Source organism: Drosophila mauritiana, chromosome 3R (genome assembly GCF_004382145.1).
Source record: "Drosophila mauritiana strain mau12 chromosome 3R, ASM438214v1, whole genome shotgun sequence".
NCBI classification, from domain to species: Eukaryota; Metazoa; Arthropoda; class Insecta; order Diptera; family Drosophilidae; genus Drosophila; species Drosophila mauritiana.
Window position 1 is genome coordinate 20,061,301 of NC_046670.1, and position 19,216 is coordinate 20,080,516.

Below are 19,216 nucleotides of genomic sequence, written 5' to 3' on the forward strand. Positions count from 1 at the left end.
ATTTAGTTTTTTCCCCCGTTTGTTGTTTTCCTGTTGGGCACAGGAGAGGTGTGTCTGCGAATTATATGTATGTAGTACAGTGTCTGCAGCACTAAGTGGCGCTTATACAAAATTATGCATATCAACTTTATGCGCCTGGCAGCTATTTCACACACACACAACAGCTGAGATGTTTGCACACAGAGCAGTGCAAAGGGAGCTATGTTTTGCATACATTACGCATACGCAGTGTGTGCGTCCATTGTGTGAGATACGATGCTAAAGTCTAAGGCCCCGGGCCGCAGCTTATTTCCAGTTTATTCCCCATTTTATTGGCATTTTATTTTATGCTGCAGCTACACAATTTCCCAGCGCTCAAATCGCAAAATGCACAATGCAAAGATTTATTCTGTGCTGACAAACAGAGCATCATTTGCTGGTAATCGATGGATGAGAGCAACTGACTTTCAGACTCCAGAGCCAGTTCTGTGGAATTTGTCTGGCTGATTATCCATATGGATGATGGGCTGGAGAACTATGAATGAGTGCGGATTATTGCTTGGTCGACAGGCAGGCGGACGGAAATGTGCGCAAATCAAGCGAATTCCAAGCTTGCTAAGCTAATTTATTATCATTTTTACGACTAATGCAAGGCTTACAAAACGAATCCGAATTGGACCGGGAAATGGAAATGTATACCATGCATAAATCATAACGAAATTCTATGGCATCCTTCGGCCAATCTTCCAGACTGCCTGTGTATCTGTGAGCCATCGCCTTTTTTGCCTGATTAACGTCAACTGTTTATGGTTATTTATTTTGCTTTCATACTTTCAGGCCATTTCCTACTGGCGGGGATTACTTCCGCCTTCTGCCAGATAAGCAAGCAAATTACCCTGGGATACGAAAAATATGATTTCATTTATTTATACGCCTGTTTCGGCAAGGTTTCCCCGAGGATGTTTGCCTAAATCTTAGGCTCAAAACGATTCCTGACCCACAATTTGTCTTGAACTCGTGGCAAGTAAACTCTGACTTTTGCCACAAACTTTTCAATTAAAAAGAAAATCGAGGGGGCTAACAAAACTCCTCAGCCGTTTGTCGAAAATTTCAGTGTCGCAGAAATCTGTGAAATTTGCATGCCACCCAAAAATGTGCAGACAATTCGGTTATATAAACTTTTCAAATAATTTATTCCATTTTGCAAATACTTGAGAAGCCAGAAGTTGGTGAAATAAAAAGTCTAATTTATTGCGAGAAAATGAAAATGTGCGATTAGACCATATAAAAACTAAGCGCGTGGAGTAAAAAATGGCAGCACAACGAGATTTTGAGGACATCAAAGTGAAATTTATGCGAAAACAAAAGCTGAGACTGTAAATTGCTGGGTTCTTTGTATGGGTGACACGCACGAAAAACACAAATACAAGGACACATGTGTGGATTCGTTTTGGAAACTGTTTAAAATTCTGCGTATGTGGTGCCTGCCAAAAAATTTGGAATGCCTTGTTTCGTGAGTTTTTTCTTCCTTCTTTTGCTATGGAAACTTTTGCGATTCGCAATAATTTAGCTTGAAGGCCGCTAGACTGAGTGTATATGTGCGTGTGTGTGTGTGCCAGGGAACACACACTTGCTCAGCAGACTATTAGCACATACACACACTCACACACACAAACGCATTTGGTGAGCACAAAAGGCATGGCAAGGGGTTGGGGGACGGAAACGCAGGAAAATAAAACCAAAATGGCAAACAAAACAAACACAGCACAACACACAAAACGAAATAGAAGAAGGAAAAATAAAGGAAAAAAAGGAGGGGAAGACAGATTCTAGGAATTCTACCGAAAATTGAACACCCTACACCTTGGTAGCTCAAATTTGTGCGAAGAACGTATTCAATTTCCTTCAGATGAAGAATAGACTTATTAACCAGCCTAAAAGTATGCAGTGAAGTGGAGATCGTATTTTGTTGGGGAAAATGTTATTGCATACTTTAAGACACCTTGAGAAAGCAATTTCAACTTCACAGATATAAGTGATCAAATATCAGCTTAAAGAGTACAATTACTAAAAAATTTAGCAAGCTCATAAGAAAGTTACAAACTAAGCACCAATATTCAAATACCCACTTGAAGTGTATGGCAAAGAAACTAGTCCAAAGCGAAGAAAAGCTGGAGAGAAAGCAAAGCAAATAATACAGGCAAATGGGCGAGAAAACAAAGCGACGACGTTGCGTCTGTGACTAACAGTCATCGATGAGCGGGCGGTTGGGGTGGTTTCTGGGCGGGATTGGGTGGTATTTGGGTGGCTTTTGGCTGGGTGGGCGGGTCTTGTGGTGCGTGTGGGCAGAGCGACTGAAAGCAGCTTAGCGCTTACTTCATAGTTTACGCGCAACCAAACGACAACAGAAATGCCAAAAGCTATTGATTTTCCCATGTTGCCTGGCACTCGTCGTACACATGGTATCTTGCAGTGGGCCTGCTTTTGGATATCGGCTCCGATATCCGGGACAGGTGCGTGCTAAAGACCCGAACAAGAAGCGAGTCACCGATAGCCCGGCTCAGCCGGGTCAGCTCCTCGGAGACGGAAGCCCAGGGCCCACTCTACTCTATATGGCTACTGCAAATCGGATTTGCGTGAGTAATTGGCACGTCGCATTCTCTTTTTCGGGCCAGGGAAAACGTAGAGCCGTAAAAAACAAACAACACGACCGGAAGTTGTTGGTGTGAAACCTCAGCAACGACGACCTGCGACAAAAAGTTGGGCAAATAAAAGCGCAATTGCGTTATATATGTCTTCGAACACATCGAAAAAAATGGGCTTTTTTTCTGCTCATAATATCTATGATTTCATCCATTTAAGGCGATCAGATTTAATTGTAAACAATTAACCAATTTGTATTTAAGCGTGTTTATTCACATGGGTTTCCTGTAGTTTCGAGACATAGATTTTCATGTTCAGGGCTATAGATACTCTTCAATACTCTTCAAGAGGTATTAAAGCGCCTAATATCAGTGGACATCAAGTTGGAATTTATGAGTTTTTCTCGGTGCATTCCGCACACTTGCGCCTCGGAGCTTTGGCAAATGTCAGCAGTCAGCTTAAGGCGTATTAAGTAGGAGACAGACAGGAAGAGTGGCAAACTGGGAGGCGGAGACGAATCCGAGACTCAGACGGGGAATCCGAGACGTTGCGAAGCGGAGACAGTGAATCAATGGGGGGCTGGATAGCCGTAAAGCCATTTGGAACTTACCTCATCGATAAACTCGAAATCGCCGCCCGTCTCGCCGACGTACTTCTTCTTGTTTCTGGCCTCGGTGCTGCCAATCAGGCTGGATGACATCAACACCAGCGCCAGACAAGCGCTGGCAATCAGCGGCGAGTGCTTCATGGTCGACGTCCGGGAACGGGAACGGGAACAGGAACAGGAGATGTCAGCGGTGGCTATGGAGGAAGTGCTTCAAGCGATGCGCCCGCTCTCGCTAGTCCAAATCGCTGGTGCGATGTCCTGTGGAAAACTACAGACGCCTCCGGTTTTACGCACTCACGCACACTCACTGCCGCTATCCACGCACACACAATCTCACGCAGCAACTATGCTAAGCTATGAACGACAATGAGTTGGCTCTGGGATCCAGTTTCTGTTTCTGTTTGAGAATCTGTTTCTGTGCTTGCTCTTGCAATCGCAGGCGCCTCCGCGGATGAAGTGCAGCCTGGTCACGAAACACTGGGGAACTGAAGGCGACGCGGCCGAAACGTAAACTGAGCGCCTACGAGACGAGCTGCTAAGTGACAGCCACCATTGGAATTTTGCGACACCAGCTCCCGAGGGCTAAGAGCGCGGAAGGATGCGCTAAGAGAGTCACTGGAAGGCCTGGACAACAGCAGGGTTGTCACATCGCATTTGGCGAAAGTGAATCATTTGAATCAAGTTTCAAAATAGTTTAGAATCAAAGTAATAACACATATTAAACTAACTATTACTTTTTAATATTTTTAAACACCTTAAAGTAAATTCCATACTGGTCGTTTCTTCCAGTGTAACCCACTGCGTATGCGCAATGTGTGCTCGCTCTCACTTGGCCACCATCCCCTTGCCGTTGGCGCAACAACTGCCAGGCCCTTCCAGAATGCCACCACCAACAAGGCGGACAGCGACTAGAAATGCCTTAAAATCGATTTTTGTGGACTCTCTTAGGGCCGCCAACATGGCCAGTGCTCTGGAATGCGGATTCGCAATGCTCTTAGGCGATAATTGCTGGAGCCAAGGCAGCGGGTCGTGAACCTGCCACTGGCGCCCAATGCGACTTCGCATCCCAAATGGACTTGAGTCCTTGCTTTTTTGCCGAGTGTCGATGGCTGTTGATTTTTATGTATTGGCGCTTGGCACACTTGGACCAGGCCAGCGCGGCTGCTGTTGGCCGGGAAACCCCAAAACCATTTAACGCGTCAGCATCAGCATCGGAGCGTCTCAAAGGCTGGCCAACGCTGGCGCGGCCCTGTAGTTGTTGCGGAATCCCAGCCACGTTGTAGCCGGAATGGGGACCCGTAGGCTCTGTCAGTTTCAAATTAATAGCCACGCACACACACACACTCACTCTGTGCCGCTGTGGGGTGTGCATTTATTATGTGAGTGAGCCTGTGCTTGCCTTCTTTCGTCCTCGTCGCCGTCGCCATTTCCGCGCTGCTCCTCCGTCGTTTCTCTATTATAATGGCATCATTGACTTGTGCTTTGATGGCTGCTTTGGCCAGGACAGGGCATCGGTTGGCCCTCCACCCTAGTGTGTGTATGTGTGTGGGGGCTGGAGGTCCACCTTCACTTGATCCCCATTTGGGCACGGACGGCTGGCGCCGGTTGCTGCCTTTTTTGAATATTCGGCTCACACTTGCTGCTACTGCTGCCGCCTTCAGGTCCGCCCTTTTGCACTAGGGACGCGTTACTTGCCGGAATTTGTTGGCGACCATGGAGCCTTAAACTCCGCTTGGCTGGTCACCGAAAGAGGCGGCGATTCTGTTGTAAAATTTTCATTTTATTGGATTTCCAAATGATTTTCAATCAACAAGTCCATGTTATGCAATATGTAGTATGTGCACAGTTATTGTTATTGTTTCGCAGGCATTGCGATTGCTAATCAAATTGATTTTCACACATTTGTTCAATGACTCGATAAAATGGCTTTCGACTACACGCTACTAGCAGGACCTGTGCTCCATGTCACGGCTTAAAAGCTAAACATTGTACAATAGATACATGACACCGCTTTTAACGTGACTGCATAAAGCACATGCTTTGATTATTAACATAAAACAAAAACTGTATGGTAATGTGGTGGATTAATAATTATTTTTTGGTTAGTTACAAGTCTTAAACGCTTTCTAAACGAATGGAAATGCCTGGAATTGATTGTTAGTTTCGGCTGGGAAGAATCGAACCCTAAACGTAATTTATATATGTATTTTGCGACGAGCAGCAGCTGCTTTTTTTTTTTTGTTCACTGGGCGCCTAATGTTTGCTAGTTCGTAATTTTCTCTAGATTCTACATAAAAATATATATCTCGTATAAAAACGTGAATACTATTAGCTGTGCTGCTGCCGACACTTCTTTTTGGCCGCATTCATGTTATGGCTAATAAAAAATTGCTCTTATGCCAGAGATTTCGTTTACGTTTTACAAATGCACTTTAAGAGATTCCATGCGACTGACAATACGACGACGCAATTCGGCATATCTGCAGAAAAGTAATACATTTAATGCAAAGTCTTGGAATGTAAATTATTTAATAGAACCCACCGTTCCTTTATTTTGGCCACTTCGCGGGCCACTTCCTGATCGTAGCGCTCCAGTATAGCACGGCACTCGGGCAAAGATAAATTCAAAAATTGAGCAACTTCATTACTGAAACGCAGTAAAAGAATCGTAAGCAAACTTCAATGGAAAAGGAGTGTGATAACTTGCCTGATTTCATCAGTTTTGCGAGAATCCACTAAAAATATACGAGCCACATCCTCATGAGGTCCCAAAGTGACGCGCGTTATCAAAGGATATTCGTCGTCCTTGAGGCGCTTCTGTTCACCATTGTCGCGAACAATGAAGAGTGAAAAGTTGCCCGGCGAACTGTCCACCTTGTATTTCTCCAGCACCAAGTTAATGACCTCAGTGGTGGTCACCATCGAGGAGACCCACACTGACATTTGAGAACCATAGGGCGGCGTGAAAAACGACGTCTCCCGATTGTAGTAGTGACCATTGATAGAGCACCGACGTTTCAGCTTGGTACGAGAACTATTGATAAAGAAACTGGAATTACAACCCAATTTCTTCATAAAAAGTTTAAATAGCTTACCGACGATTGCCACTTCGTCGCTTGATGGCAGAAGCTCCTGTGCGTGGAGGTCTTCTCAGCACGACTCCATCTTCCGTCACATGCAACCCAGCCGATCCATCTCCGTCTGGACCATCAACGCCCTCGCTTGCAGTATACAAATCCTCGGTTTGCGTAAGCTCATCGCCGGCCGCTGCACCACTGGTTATGGATGGAGCATCGGCCCGACTTGACTCACCTTCGCTGGCAGCAGCCACATTCTCTTTGGGATAACAGTCCATCTGGATTTGTATGTACCGCGGTGGTATGTCGCTGCGTCTAATGGTGGCCAAACGTTGGGGACGCAGCGTGGCCTCGTCGTCGTCATCGCTGTCGGAGTACACAAAACAGCTGGGTCCCGATTTGGAGCGGTTGATGCCCTTTTCGAACAACTGCCGCCCCTGCTGATATGGCTTCTTTTGATCCCTGCTGGTTACTGTGGCCGATCCACTCTTTTGTAAGGCGTACTGACGCTGTGCGGAGTGGGGAGAGCCCACACTACTGCGCAGATTCATGGTGTCGTTGATTAAAGTGGGATCTATTGAGCGCAACGCATGCTCACAATTAAAGCTTTTGCTCATCGCTGAATTCTCGCCGTAGAGCTTAAGGGAGTCGTGAATGCGAGAGGGATCAATAGGTTGATTACGCTTAAGGGTGCCATCATTGGGCTCCGTAAAGGAGTTGGCCCCATTTACATAGTCCTGGTGCACACTACGTTTAAAGTCCTCAAAATCAATGGGCTTCAGGGTAGCGTCATCGCAAGTCTCGAAATTATCCAGGGAGGTCTCAGTAGTAGACACCGTTGTGGTATTCTGCGTATTGGTGTTGGCGGTCAACGAGCCCGTGGCGGTCATAAAATCATCCGTGCTGCTGGTGTTTGTTGATGCCGATTGAGTCGAGCTCGATTCAGTGGTTGTAGTGGTCTCCGTGGATGTTTTGCTAGGCGAACTATCGCTGGAGGATTGCGACGATGGCAGTTTTACAGGCATGGTTTCATAAATGCGATCCTTGTCGTTGTGACGTCTCTTTACCTGCAGCAAATCGTCTATGTCGTCCCAATCCAGTTTCTCCAGACGGTCCAACTTCGAAGGCAGTGTGCTGGACACACAACTTGTGCTGGCCGTAGGAGCCTCCACCAGGGTGCCAGATGAGTCCGTCGTGGTCGTATCCTCGTCGTCGTTGCAAACATTACCATTGGTCTGCTCTTTGCCGTTGGCTGTGGTGTTGGCCGAGGCATCTTCTGGAGTTGTGGGCAGCTCGGAGATCTCGTTCAGGCTACAGGAGTCGAAGGTCATGCTCTCGGATAGAGAAACATCCGTGGATAATTGATCAACCTCGGCTGTGGTGGTGGTGGGCGGAGCCACCGATTCGCTAGCTTCGTTTTCCTTATCCGAACTGCTTTCCTGTGGGAACAATTGCATGAATTACGTCGTGTTATGTTATAGATTCAATTACATTGGCAGCCTTGGACACACGGCAAGAGTTCCTCTTGCGCACTAAGATGCGCTGATCATCGTCCTCCTTGAGATGAATCACTCCCTGCACGCCCCAGTAAACTCGAAGCGCGCCTTCCAGCACCAACCGGTTGTTGACCTCGCGGCTGCGTATCTCCAGGCTTTTGTTGTCGTAGAATTGGTTGTAGACCTGCCCATTAAAAGGGAATTTGGTGAGTCATGAGATATGGATATGTCTGCGTATTGCGTGCTGCACCTTAAGCTTGGACTCCAGGTGATCACGTGGGAGTGGCGGGCCATTGGCCTGAGCTCCGGTTGGCTTCTGGGCTCCCTTCACCCCGTAACTTTTGTGCGATTCCACCCGGGTGCCGTGGCCAAACAACTGCGGTCCAAACAGGGCGCCATAACAGGGCACATGGCAGTAGGGCACACTTTTGTGCTGAAAGGAAAATAATGGGTTTATCTTGATCACATGATCGTCTGACTAACAGGTGATCCTCCTACCTCAGCATGCTGGCCGGGATTCAAGCGTTTGCCGCATTCCTCGCAGCGCAAACATTCCGGATGCCAATCGTAGCCGATCGATTGTTTACGTTCCGCTGTGCGGGGCATAAATAAATATAATTTACAAGTTATTTACGGATCGCCGTGCGCTCGTGTGTGGGTGCATTACCGAAGTAAACGGGTTTGCCGCACTTGTGGCACTTCCACATTCTGGATTCCAAACAGGTCGGGGTCTTATGTTTCCTCCGGGAATGGGCGTGTTTCACTCCTCCTCCTCTCCTTCTCCGATTTTAGAGAGTTGTGACGTAAAGCCGTCGAGTTGTATGCAAATGAGGCGATTTAAAGCGGACACGAAACGCAAATAGAACGCTGGACAAGGGGTAAACACATGAGGCGGGGGGCGTGAGACTCTGATCGGTCAGTCGGTCAGCTGCGCTGGTAGCCGTGCGAAACTCATAGTTTTATAAATGAAACTGGCACTGGGCACTCCCACACTTGGTGCACGGGGCAGGTGCATCGGGTTTCGGTGCGTTCTTGTGTGGATAATTGCACTTAAACCAAAACAGCACCAGCAGAAAGAGAACAGAACAATGAAATGAAAAATGGCACTTGTGCAGCACTGGCCGCGGAATCTTGTCGCAAAAGGCGGGCACCCTGAAATCACCAGCGGTGCTGTCAGCTGATCCGTTTTGTAGCTAGACATAGCTTGGCAATTGGTATCTTCAAACAAATTTGGTTGTTTTAGGGTTTTAAAAACTTCATCATTTGTACTTTAAATACAACTACATTAATTATGTTTGAAAAACAAATCTATTTTATGGTGTATCTTCTTTTAGTGAATTTAAGTTTCTATTTAACTACTTCTTAGCTTCAAAAGTTCCCAACACTGATAATCAGTGCTGACCATGTCAAAATGCGTTTTTTTATGTTTTTGAATTGAAATCTTCCTAACCAATGTGGTTTTCAAACGAAAATCAGCACAAACAGAACACTGAACATTAAATTTAACAACATAAATTTGAAATATATTCCGAAATCAGCACAAACAAATAAGCCCGCCAAAGTGTGTGACCATTTGCAGCTGCTAGATTTGTTTTCGCTGCGAGTGCGGGCACACCGATCTGCTCGAGTAGAAAGTGAGACGTTTTAATTTGTTGTCTCTGCGCGCTGTGTAAATTTGGTTAATTCGGCCCCGAATCGCGTAAATTGGCGAGTTTCGCTAATTAGGGCCAGTGCTCAACGTGTGTGGCCGTCGATTGCCAAGGATGCGACTCATCCCCTTATCTCCGGCTGAACGCAATTAGCTTCTCCCAGAGCCGCCCTTCGAAAATCGCGCATCGAAATCCCCACTTCAGCCAGGAAAGCGAAGCAAAGCAAAGCAGAGCAGCAGCAGCAACAGGCCAACAAAGATTCACGGGCCTCAATTAGCGTAGCGAAATAGCCAGCAGTGCAGTCCAGTTGCTGCGTGCGTGGTGGCCAAAATGCGCGCCACCATCGAGTTCGAGGAGTGCCTGAAGGATTCTCCCAGATTCAGGTGGATATAAGCTGCAGCCCCGCCCCCACTGAATGCCCATCCTCTGCCGCTTTTGGCCTGAGATTCGAATTGATTCATGTAGCGTGACTGGTTACTATCCAAAACCAGATGCAGCCCATCACCGCCCCACCTGCTCCACCTGAAAACGCGGCTTAATCATCCATCGAACAAACTTTGTCCCGTCAGCAGTGTGGAATGTGCCTGCCTGCCCCTTTATTTCCGCAATTAAATTGCCGATGCTCTCGTCTCCGTCCGCGAACGCTTCAATGCCCGCCGCTGATTGATAAGATTTCACCCAAATTGCCGCTTCTCCACTAATCGTGTCCAAAGACAAAAGCTTTCCCTCGTAAAACGGTGCACAAACGCGGCGATAACTTGTTTGCCCAGCAGCCCCATCACATCTTCCCCACTTTTTAGCACCTGCAGCAGCTTCTCTTGAAAGAAAACAGGAAATCAAGACTATCTTGGGTTCTCCTGCACTTCGGTTCTTTTATCAACTGTAGAAGTGCCAACACGACCTTGGCGATTCGAAACAAAAGTGCACTAGAATAAATTATGTGAATCATATTGTATATGTGAACTTTTCTGCCATGCATATAACAAATAAGGAATCTAAGGATAAGGATCTGTAAAGTAGGGCATTTGTATTCAGAACTAGGCATATATTATCGAAATAATAATGAAATAGAGAAATTGTATGCACGCTTTAAAACTAGAATAAACTAGTTTCCAGTTTTTAGTATAATTAATTAAACGATATAATTTTTATCAAAAACTTTAACTAATTGCGCATTTGGCTCAAACGTTTGAATGACGAACACATATTTGAAGATATATGAAGCTTTCGAAAGCAATTTGTTTAAAATAAAAACTGTATACGATAGCAATATTATCATAGAATAGACTTTTCAAAGCCACTCTCAGAATGAATAGACAGACCTCCATTTAAAATTACCATGTAGCTAGCCTCTGGAACGAGTACGTCCAAGAAAATAAACACAAAGTTAAAACAAAAGCAATGCCCGACAAATCGATGGATGACACAGGGGAAAAAGACGAGAAAAACCCGAAGAAGACGCAACAGAGTGATACAAAAACTTGTCCCCGGAGATGGGGTATCCTCCTCCTCCACTTTGTGGCGACTCGTCTTCAATTGGAAGAGCAAACAGCGCTTTAATAAGTCCGCATAAATTAAAAGTGTCAACATAAACAGAGGCTGAGTGAGAGTGTCGGATCATCCGCTGCCCCCGCGATAACTACTTTGATTAAGCTGGCTGATTATGTTTACTCTGCTCAGCCAGTCAAAGACGATTTTAATCATCAGCTCACTCACAACCCGATGCCCATATTTTGTTTACATCTCGACGATATTGTGCTAACGTTTTCGATTTGTTTTTTTGCTTTTCGCCCCGCAGACAATTTGTTTCCAAGGAGGAGAGCGACATCGAGCACTTGGAGCAGCGCTTGGAGAAAATCATCAAGCTGTGCAATGTGGCCGTGGACTCGGGCAAGGAGTATGTCAAGAACCAGAGGTAAACAACACACTGCGTCATTATCCTAGCTTATGCATATTCATTGGCATCGATTCTCCATATTTACGTCTTTTTAGCGCCTTTGCCATGTCCCTGTGGGATCTACAGCAGCACTTTCTCGACAACAAGAACGCGCACAACGCGCTGGGCAAGCTGATTCACTGCTTCCAGGTGAGCGCTTCAGTGGGATCCTGTATGGGCTATATAAACCTCGTGTCCTGTTTGTTTTCCAGGAGATGAACAAGTTCCACACCATTCTTTTGGATCAGGCTAGTCGCACGGTGCTTAAAAATCTCAGTGTGTTCGTGAAGGACGACATTAACCAGGTGAAGGACTACAAGGGACATTTTCTCAAGGTTTCCGAAGGCTATGACAATGCGCTGATTAAAAACGCTCAGGTAAGTTGGACTTAGACAGTAAAGGAGATATGATTCCTGTAGCCTTATCCTTGATTTCTGCATTGCAGGCCAGCAAAAACCGACCGCAGGAGATGCAGGAGGCTGCCAATATCCTTTCTGCCTCCAAATCGTGCTTCCAACACACCGCTCTGGATTATGTCAACTATATAACGCTAGCGCAGGCTCGCAAGGTCCCATCAATACTATCCACGGTAAGGAAAGGGCAAGGTGCCAATAAAGTATTGCTTATCGGCGTTCGACTGCCATGAATGAAGTGCTTCACTTCCACTAAGTAAATAACTTTCAGTGGTTTGTTATTGCTATGACGTCACTGTTGTGATATCAACATGAGCATGTATGGGTTTCATATCTAAAACCAATGATCAGCATGTTGAGTCAGTCGGTGCGCTGGCCAATTCGCTCAGTTGTCTATCGGGAGTGCGCGGAGCTGGATTGCCGCTGTCGGAGAAGGCTGGAGAACAATAGCCGCTATTCTTTGCATTTGGCACGTTTTCATGCTGGTCTCCTCTGCTCTTTTTTTCGGCAGCTGTTGGATTACTATCAGGCGTGCGTGACCTATTACCACCAGGGTTTCGATCTGTGCAACGACTTCGACGAGTTCTTCAAGAATATCAGCGAGGATTTGAACGCTCTGCGCGGTGACTATCAGCAGCTGGAGAAGGCCATGCAGAATCGCCATATGAGCGTGAATCGCTACTGCGACTCGAACACCAACAGCACATCCAACAAGATCGAGGGCTACCTATTCAAGAAGAAGTCCAAGGGCTTCAAAACCTGGTGCCGACGATGGTTCTACCTTAGCGACAACCAGCTCGTATATAGGTGGGTGCACGCTCCCTTACAACTGCTATTCACGTAGTCCATCCAGATACATACGTATGCCATCCCATCTGCTTGCTTAGTTAATCAATCGTCTTCTTTTCGTTTGCAACTTTTGATTTTTGTGATGTTTTTGTTGTGTGGTGTAATGTGATGTGTTGTGGCCGTACGCTGAAGTGATTTGGATTCGCATTGCAGAAAACGCAGCAACGAGGACTCGTTCTCGGTCATGGAGGAGGATCTGCGCATCTGCAGCGTGCGCCCGGTGAACGAGGGTGACCGCCGTTTCTGCTTCGAGGTCATCTCGCCGACCAAGTGAGTATTTCATGTTTGATTTGTCATTTGTCAGACAAAGGAATTCATTTGTTCCCCTTTTTTCTTTAGATCTCACATCCTGCAGGCTGACTCCGCTGACATGCTTTCCCTGTGGATTTCCGCGCTACAGCACAGCATCGGTGCTGCCATCCAGCATGACTCCACGCATCACTCGCGACCACAATCGACGAACGCACCCAACAATTCGCTGCCCGCAAAGCGTAGAATGTATGTTTGAATCACTCGTATTATCCAGTTTTATAATATTTCCCATTTCTCAGCCACTGGGAAGAGTTCCTGAAAATACCGGGCAACGCATACTGCTGCGATTGCAGGAGCCCCGAACCACGCTGGGCCTCCATCAACCTGGGCATCACACTGTGCATCGAGTGCTCCGGTGTGCACAGGAGCCTGGGCGTGCACTACAGCAAGGTGCGCTCCCTGACGCTGGATGCCTGGGAGTCGGAGAACGTGAAAGTAATGATGGAACTCGGCAACGAAGTAGTTAACCGCATCTATGAAGCACGCATCGGCGATGACTGTGGGCTCAAAAAGCCCACGGAGCAGTGCGAGATTGGAGTGCGCGAGGCTTGGATCAAGGCAAAGTACGTGGAGCGGCGGTTCGTGTGCGGTATGCCCAAACCGCAGGAGCTGCTGGCCAGCGAGACAGCCGAAGTGCTCAGCATAGACAGTGGTGGCGTGGTAGAGGACGGCGAGAGTGGAGGCAGTGGAATCGCTAAGCGAGCCACTCTGTCGCTGGGCGGCACTCGAAAGTGGGCGGTGAAGAAACTTCGACGAAGGCAGAAGCAGCGCCCGATCCCAAAAACGTTGAGCGATGATCCGAGCATCTATAACACAGCCAAGACCGGCGACGAGTTGGAAGATGACGATGATGATGAATCCATCAACATTCCCTCGATGTCACTGAGCATTTCGCGCGACGATTTGCTTGTGATCGGCGATGACCTGGCTCTTGACAGATTAGAGACTCCCGGCATTCTAGGCAGCGATCAAGAGAGCACCGATGGCGAATCGGATGCGGAGTCGCCAGAGGAACTGCCCTTCTCGCAGCTGGACGCCAACCAATTGCTGTACATGGCTTCGGTGGTGCACAATCTACCAGTGATGTGCATGGCCTTCGCGCTGGGTGCCGACAAGATGTGGAAAAATCCCCAGGACCGGCAACGATCGTTTCTGCACCAGGCCGTGATCTCCGGCTCCGTGATGGCCTGCGAGTTTTTGCTACTAAACGGAGCCGCCATCGATGCTGTGGACGAGATGGGCTACAGCGCCCTGCACATATCTACGGCCAAGGGCCACATCGCCCAGGTTTATTTGCTATTGAAGCATAAAGCTGCTTACGACCTCTCCTCCAGTGACGGAAAGAAGGCTCTGGACATTGCAGTGGACCAGGAAAACGCCGACATTGTAACGCTGTGAGTAGCATAGCCTAGCTTCAATCCGGCAAATACATAACCATCCTTGTTTCAGACTCCGATTGACACAACTGAATGACGAGATTGGACCCAACGACGAGTACAATGGCGAAGATGAGACGTACAAGAACGTGATGAAGGACTTCTCCAAGTTACCAGCCAGCCAGACGCGCGTTCTGCGCCAGCGGCACGACTCAAATACACTCGAATCGCAGCGCAGCTCGCTCACAAACTCCGACTAGCAGTGGCAGAAGGGACGCAAGAGTTAGGACCTTACTGGATATTATGGAATATTATGTTCCGACTATTAGGCTAGCGTGATATTGGATTGTTATTGGCTTTATAACGCATTAACCAGGAATGTTAAACGGTTTCGACCTCTAAGGATGTCGTTGCGGGCTTGTTTCCCTTGGTAATCTCATTTGAAAAGCGCTTCCGATTATACAAGAAAATATTATTCATTGCATTTGGCATTCGAATGGCAGGCACGACCGTTCGTTTTCTCTTAGGCGCATTTCGAATCCGTTTTTGGCGATTAGCTTAAGTTTAAAGTATTCGTAGAGCAGTTGAGTTTATTAAAAATACGTATATTTGCCTATAAAATTGTACATCGTCTTATGTGGTATTTATTAAACGATATTGTAAAATGTACGTCTAGCTATATGGTATCTTGTTACAGAGCTGTTCCAAATGTTCCGATTTGTATTTGTTTGCTAAACTGTTTAACGCTGCATGTTTCTAAATGTTTTGGTGCCAACTGTTGTGAGCACTCTAAGTTCGCGAATAAAGTTGTAAAATATTCAGATCAAACAATGTTGGTCTCTTTAGGTGTAACATTGTGTTCCAACCTTCGGTGTATTGGTCAAACATGTCCAGGGACTATTCTAGGCCACAGCTTGAAACTCGTTCGTCTCGGATATGTAGTCTGTGAGCTTGTTCTTCACCTTGTGCATCGTGGTCACATGTCTCTGGACTGCACTGCGATCGTTAAACTGACGGCCGCACTGTTTGCAGGAGAACATGACGCCAGCGTGGGTGACCAGGTGGCGGCTTAGGCCCGAAACATGATTGAAGCTACGATGACACAGATGACACTTGTGCGTCCGAGAGTTGCCCATGTGCACGCGGCCAATGTGCTGCTGCAGGTTGGACTTCTGTGCGAAGCAGCTGGAGCATTGGGGGCACTGATGGCGCTTTACACCCGTATGGGTGTCCATGTGACGCTTGAGCACTTCGCGCTGGGAGAAGGACAGTTCGCACTCGCTGCACTTGAAGGGTTTCAGGCCAGTGTGAATGATCATGTGGCGTTTGAGGGAGCTGGCGCACGACAGTTGCAGTGCGCAGCTGGGACACTTGAGCGTGCCGCCCTTCCCACTTTTCAGTCCCTTAATGTGGGTGTTGTGGTGGCGCGTCAGAAGTTTCTGCGTAGGAAATGCCACCGGGCACAAATGGCACTGAAACGACTTCACCGTGTCCGTAATTCGCCCGGTTTTCGGTTGAGGACAACTGGACTCCTGCTTGAACACCAACTCACTCGACCTCTTTCGTTTGAGGGGCGTCTGCTCATCTCTATCGTTCTGTTCTTTTTCCTACAGATAATAAGATTCAAATTAAATTTGAGTTCCATTTAAAATCACACGGTTAGTTACCACTATAATGACATTTTCGTGGAAGCTGAACACCTGTTGCTCCTGAGATATTTCTTCGCCCAAGTTAAACACGACCACGTCTTCGATTTCCTCTGGCTTTTCGCCACTGAACTGAATTTCGCCGTCTTCCTTGACTAAGCAAAGAGTTTAATGAAATAAGAATTTATTCACTTTTTTGCCAATTATACCCACTTACTGTTATAGGAGGTGATTCCGTTGTCCTGGTCAAATTCGGGGGTGGAGTCCTGGTTTTGATCCTCTGAGCTGGCAGAGTTTATGATGTAGATCTCTCCATTGTCTGTGTGCACTACATCGCCTGATCCAACCATGTTGATATCCCTGAAGTCTTCACCGCTTTCCGCTGGCACTTCCTCGTCCAGTTCAAGGCCATCTATGTTTACATCGCCATTATTTGCGGGGTCGGTATTGCAGCCCAATATGAATTCCTCTTCTTTTGCATCCTTCGTGGCCTCTGTCACCTTTTGATTGTCGACGACCAAGCTGGGGTGTCGCTTTGGAAGAGCTTTAATTTTTGACCTAGAAGGGGATGCATCTTCCTTGACTTGCGGCTTGGACTCTGGCTCAGACCCATCCAAAGACTCCCACCGACCGGCCTTTTTCTCGGTGAGATACACCTCCAATTCGCCCAACAGCATGGCCAGCTGCTCCTTTCTGATGTCCTCGCTCACCTCGATTCGCAGGTCATCCCTAACCTGGCTCCGCACCTCCTCGGCCAACTCTTTGCGAACCTCACAGCGCACCTCCTCCGCTAATTCCTTGCGCAGTTCGGTGGTCAGTTTCGCTCGAAGTTCTAGACGAGATTTGACCAGCCGTTTGTGCATTTCCGCCGCCTGTTCTTCCTTAAAATCTTCTCGCCACTTTTCGTCCTCCAGCTTGCGCACTTTGTCCTGCACCTGGATGAAGGTGATTGAGTCCTCGAACTCCAGCTCGTCCTCGTCATAATCGTCCGGATCCTTGGAGAAGACGCGGCTTCGCTTCCCGAGACCCAGAAGTCGGATATGCTTGCGAAGCTTCTTCTCCGCCCACTGGCAGCGCTGCCGGAAGAGGAATGACTTCTCCAGCTGGTAGCGGCACTCCTGGCAGATCCTCTTCGGCAGAGTATCCGTCGCCTTGGCGTCCACTGCGACGCAGGCCATCAGGCGCACGGGAATCGAGAGCTGGGTGTCGTCCTCATCGAAGATCGCGTACGCATCCTGGTGCTCCTTCAGGCAAAGGCGGCACAGGGTCGCCAAATCGGGATACGACGGCTGTGCGTCCATGAAGGCGTCTATTTTTGGTTAATCAACGTATTTACTCGGTGGCGTCTCTGCATCGCAAGCAATGTGACCGCAGACAGGATCGCAAAAAATACCTCCTTTCGAAACTAAAGCAATACTGTCACACTGTTCGTAAATAAGCAATTTGAAATATAAATTGTAACGCCTTTAATTTGATTACAAAACATATAATACGGCTATTCTTGTTTTATTAATGAAAGGTTTAAAGGTATTTATTGATATACACGCCAAAAATCACCTTTAAGGGTATTTTAAAGGAGTTATATTTATAAAAATCCAATGCATAACGTACGGCATATGCATATTTAAAGTTTTATAGAATACGAAGACAATTCAAATAGGTGATGTTTTGGTCAAATTAGCCTTAACGATTATACGTGCACAAAAAAAAGGTACTGTTCTTATAATTTAGAGGGTTAAACTAAATTAGTGACGCAGTGACTCATAGAACACTTCCAAAACATATTGTTGTAAATTCGTTGAAGGCCTTTTTCTGGCTACGTCACGGTGCTATTTAGCTTATCCGCTCCTCTGAGACGACAGCGCACACAACTATTGAAATCGGCGTACGAACTGGGGCATCTTTTCTTGAAGGAACTGTGCTTCCGGCACAGGTTCTCGGTTTTCTGTTTGGGGCTCATAAGGCGCACTTTCTTTCGACACGGCGATGGGGTTTTTACATCCTTTAAGGCAGTTGTGTTGGCACCTAGAAAGGTTTCCTTGCTAAAGTCGTTGCGCAGATGACTCAGCTGCGGGTCGTTCATGTTGATCTCAACCATGGGCACGGCAACTAGTGGCGTTGCAGCTGGCTGCCTGCTGGCTTCTGGTTCATCGTCTGTTAAATAAGTGGTACGTTTTGATAGATATATAAGTCGTGGAATTGCGAAGGAAGTGGGCTGATCATACCCAGTAGCTCCACCACGCTGTTATCGGTCTGCTCCCTTAGCTCCTCGCCAATGTCTGCTTCGTAAAAGCCAGCGGACTGTTCGACAGGCAGCGGACTGCTTGAGTTCATCTTCATCTCGTAGGTCACCTCGTTGCGTTTGCGGACAAAGTAGCGTTCCAGTTCGACGAACACGTCGTCCAGAACGCTCAGACGCAACTGCTGCTTGGCCTCGGGTATGATGACCTCCTCGAGTTCCGCCCGCAGCTCCAGCTCGATATCCGCCCGCACAGCTTGCTTGCAAGTGCTGAGCAGCTCCTTTTTATACGCGTCGATCTCGCTGCTAATGAGCTGGGCGGCCTGCTGGCGCCACTGGGCATTGTTCTCCGAGCAGGCAGTGGGCGTGCATCCTTCCACATCGCACAGCGAGCCCCGCTCCTCCTCCACTTCGCTCAGCTGCGACTTGACACCCTGTAGTTGCAACGCCTTGTGGCGTCTCAATTTGCGATCGGCTGCGAGGCAGCGTCGTCGGAAGCAGTGCATCTCCTCCAGTCGCAGCCGGCACATGGTGCATATGTGCTGCGGCAGACCGTCGCCGGGCTCAATCTCCAGTGATGTGCAGACCATTATCCGCAGAGCAGTTGATCCATTTGCACCGAAAACCGCAAAGTTGGCTTCCTTCGACAAGCACAGGCGACAAACATTCATGTTGAATTTGGAGGCAAATCGGAGCGTGCAGCCGGACACCCGATTAGGCACGATTCGGAATAATGGATAATCTAGCAATCTTTCCAAGCAGCCAGTTTAGAACATGAAACATAAAACCATTTCAAGAAAAACAAACTGAAATTGGGAACGTAGCAAACATCAACAAGCTTAGCCGATGTGTTATCGATGTTTTTGGTGTGGCCATGCGGTTGAGCGAATGCATTTTAGTATTTAAAGGCTGACGGCTCTGCCATTGATGTGGCCGTATTTCAGCAAGCCACTTGGCGGGAGAATTTCAAATATTTAAAATTTTACAAAGATAC

At 47.4% G+C, this 19,216-nt stretch overlaps 5 protein-coding genes across 10 annotated transcripts in view; 1 reads left to right on the forward strand and 4 right to left on the reverse strand.

Annotated features, from left to right (window-relative positions):
• Positions 1–3,754, reverse strand: part of LOC117145908 (proteoglycan Cow) — a 40,537-nt gene extending 36,783 nt beyond the window's left edge. For both annotated transcript variants that reach the window (XM_033311763.1, XM_033311762.1), the window contains exon 1: positions 3,233–3,754. In XM_033311763.1, coding sequence (XP_033167654.1) covers positions 3,233–3,370 — 138 coding nt within the window. In that variant the 5' untranslated portion in view covers positions 3,371–3,754. The remainder of the gene's footprint in view (positions 1–3,232) is intronic.
• Positions 3,755–4,988: 1,234 nt separating this feature from the next.
• On the reverse strand, positions 4,989–8,894 carry LOC117145907 (serine-rich adhesin for platelets). Of its 3 annotated transcripts, none has more exons than XM_033311760.1 (8): positions 8,470–8,893; positions 8,301–8,395; positions 8,053–8,235; positions 7,798–7,986; positions 6,325–7,745; positions 5,937–6,263; positions 5,775–5,876; positions 4,989–5,712 (listed from the first exon to the last, which is right to left on the reverse strand). In XM_033311760.1, the coding sequence occupies exons 1-8, from the start codon at positions 8,507–8,509 to the stop codon at positions 5,649–5,651; spliced, it is 2,421 nt and encodes an 806-aa protein (XP_033167651.1). In that variant the 5' UTR covers positions 8,510–8,893; the 3' UTR covers positions 4,989–5,648. The 3 variants fall into 3 exon arrangements, with proteins under 3 accessions (XP_033167651.1, XP_033167650.1, XP_033167652.1); XM_033311759.1 differs by having other exon boundaries at positions 4,989–5,709; positions 5,772–5,876; XM_033311761.1 differs by lacking the exons at positions 4,989–5,712; positions 5,775–5,876; positions 5,937–6,263 and having other exon boundaries at positions 7,205–7,296; positions 7,374–7,745; positions 8,470–8,894.
• Positions 8,895–9,408: 514 nt separating this feature from the next.
• On the forward strand, positions 9,409–15,006 carry LOC117142824 (arf-GAP with coiled-coil, ANK repeat and PH domain-containing protein 2). 2 transcript variants are annotated; one of them, XM_033307044.1, is made up of 10 exons: positions 9,409–9,834; positions 11,250–11,366; positions 11,444–11,537; positions 11,600–11,764; positions 11,833–11,976; positions 12,312–12,607; positions 12,782–12,919; positions 12,989–13,147; positions 13,201–14,355; positions 14,411–15,006. In XM_033307044.1, the coding sequence occupies exons 1-10, from the start codon at positions 9,782–9,784 to the stop codon at positions 14,595–14,597; spliced, it is 2,508 nt and encodes an 835-aa protein (XP_033162935.1). In that variant the 5' UTR covers positions 9,409–9,781; the 3' UTR covers positions 14,598–15,006. The 2 variants fall into 2 exon arrangements, with proteins under 2 accessions (XP_033162935.1, XP_033162936.1); XM_033307045.1 differs by having other exon boundaries at positions 12,803–12,919.
• Positions 14,922–17,362, reverse strand: LOC117142825 (zinc finger protein 480). Of its 2 annotated transcripts, XM_033307047.1 has the most exons (3): positions 16,201–17,361; positions 16,005–16,138; positions 14,922–15,944 (listed from the first exon to the last, which is right to left on the reverse strand). In XM_033307047.1, exons 1-3 carry the CDS (start codon positions 17,282–17,284, stop codon positions 15,240–15,242), a joined length of 1,923 nt encoding a protein of 640 aa, XP_033162938.1. In that variant the 5' UTR covers positions 17,285–17,361; the 3' UTR covers positions 14,922–15,239. The 2 variants fall into 2 exon arrangements, with proteins under 2 accessions (XP_033162938.1, XP_033162939.1); XM_033307048.1 differs by lacking the exon at positions 14,922–15,944 and having other exon boundaries at positions 16,004–16,138; positions 16,197–17,362.
• Positions 17,363–17,512: 150 nt separating this feature from the next.
• LOC117145083 lies at positions 17,513–19,071 on the reverse strand. Its single transcript, XM_033310600.1, has 2 exons — positions 18,209–19,071; positions 17,513–18,137 (listed from the first exon to the last, which is right to left on the reverse strand). Exons 1-2 carry the CDS (start codon positions 18,891–18,893, stop codon positions 17,800–17,802), a joined length of 1,023 nt encoding a protein of 340 aa, XP_033166491.1. The 5' UTR covers positions 18,894–19,071; the 3' UTR covers positions 17,513–17,799.
• Positions 19,072–19,216: the final 145 nt, after the last annotated feature.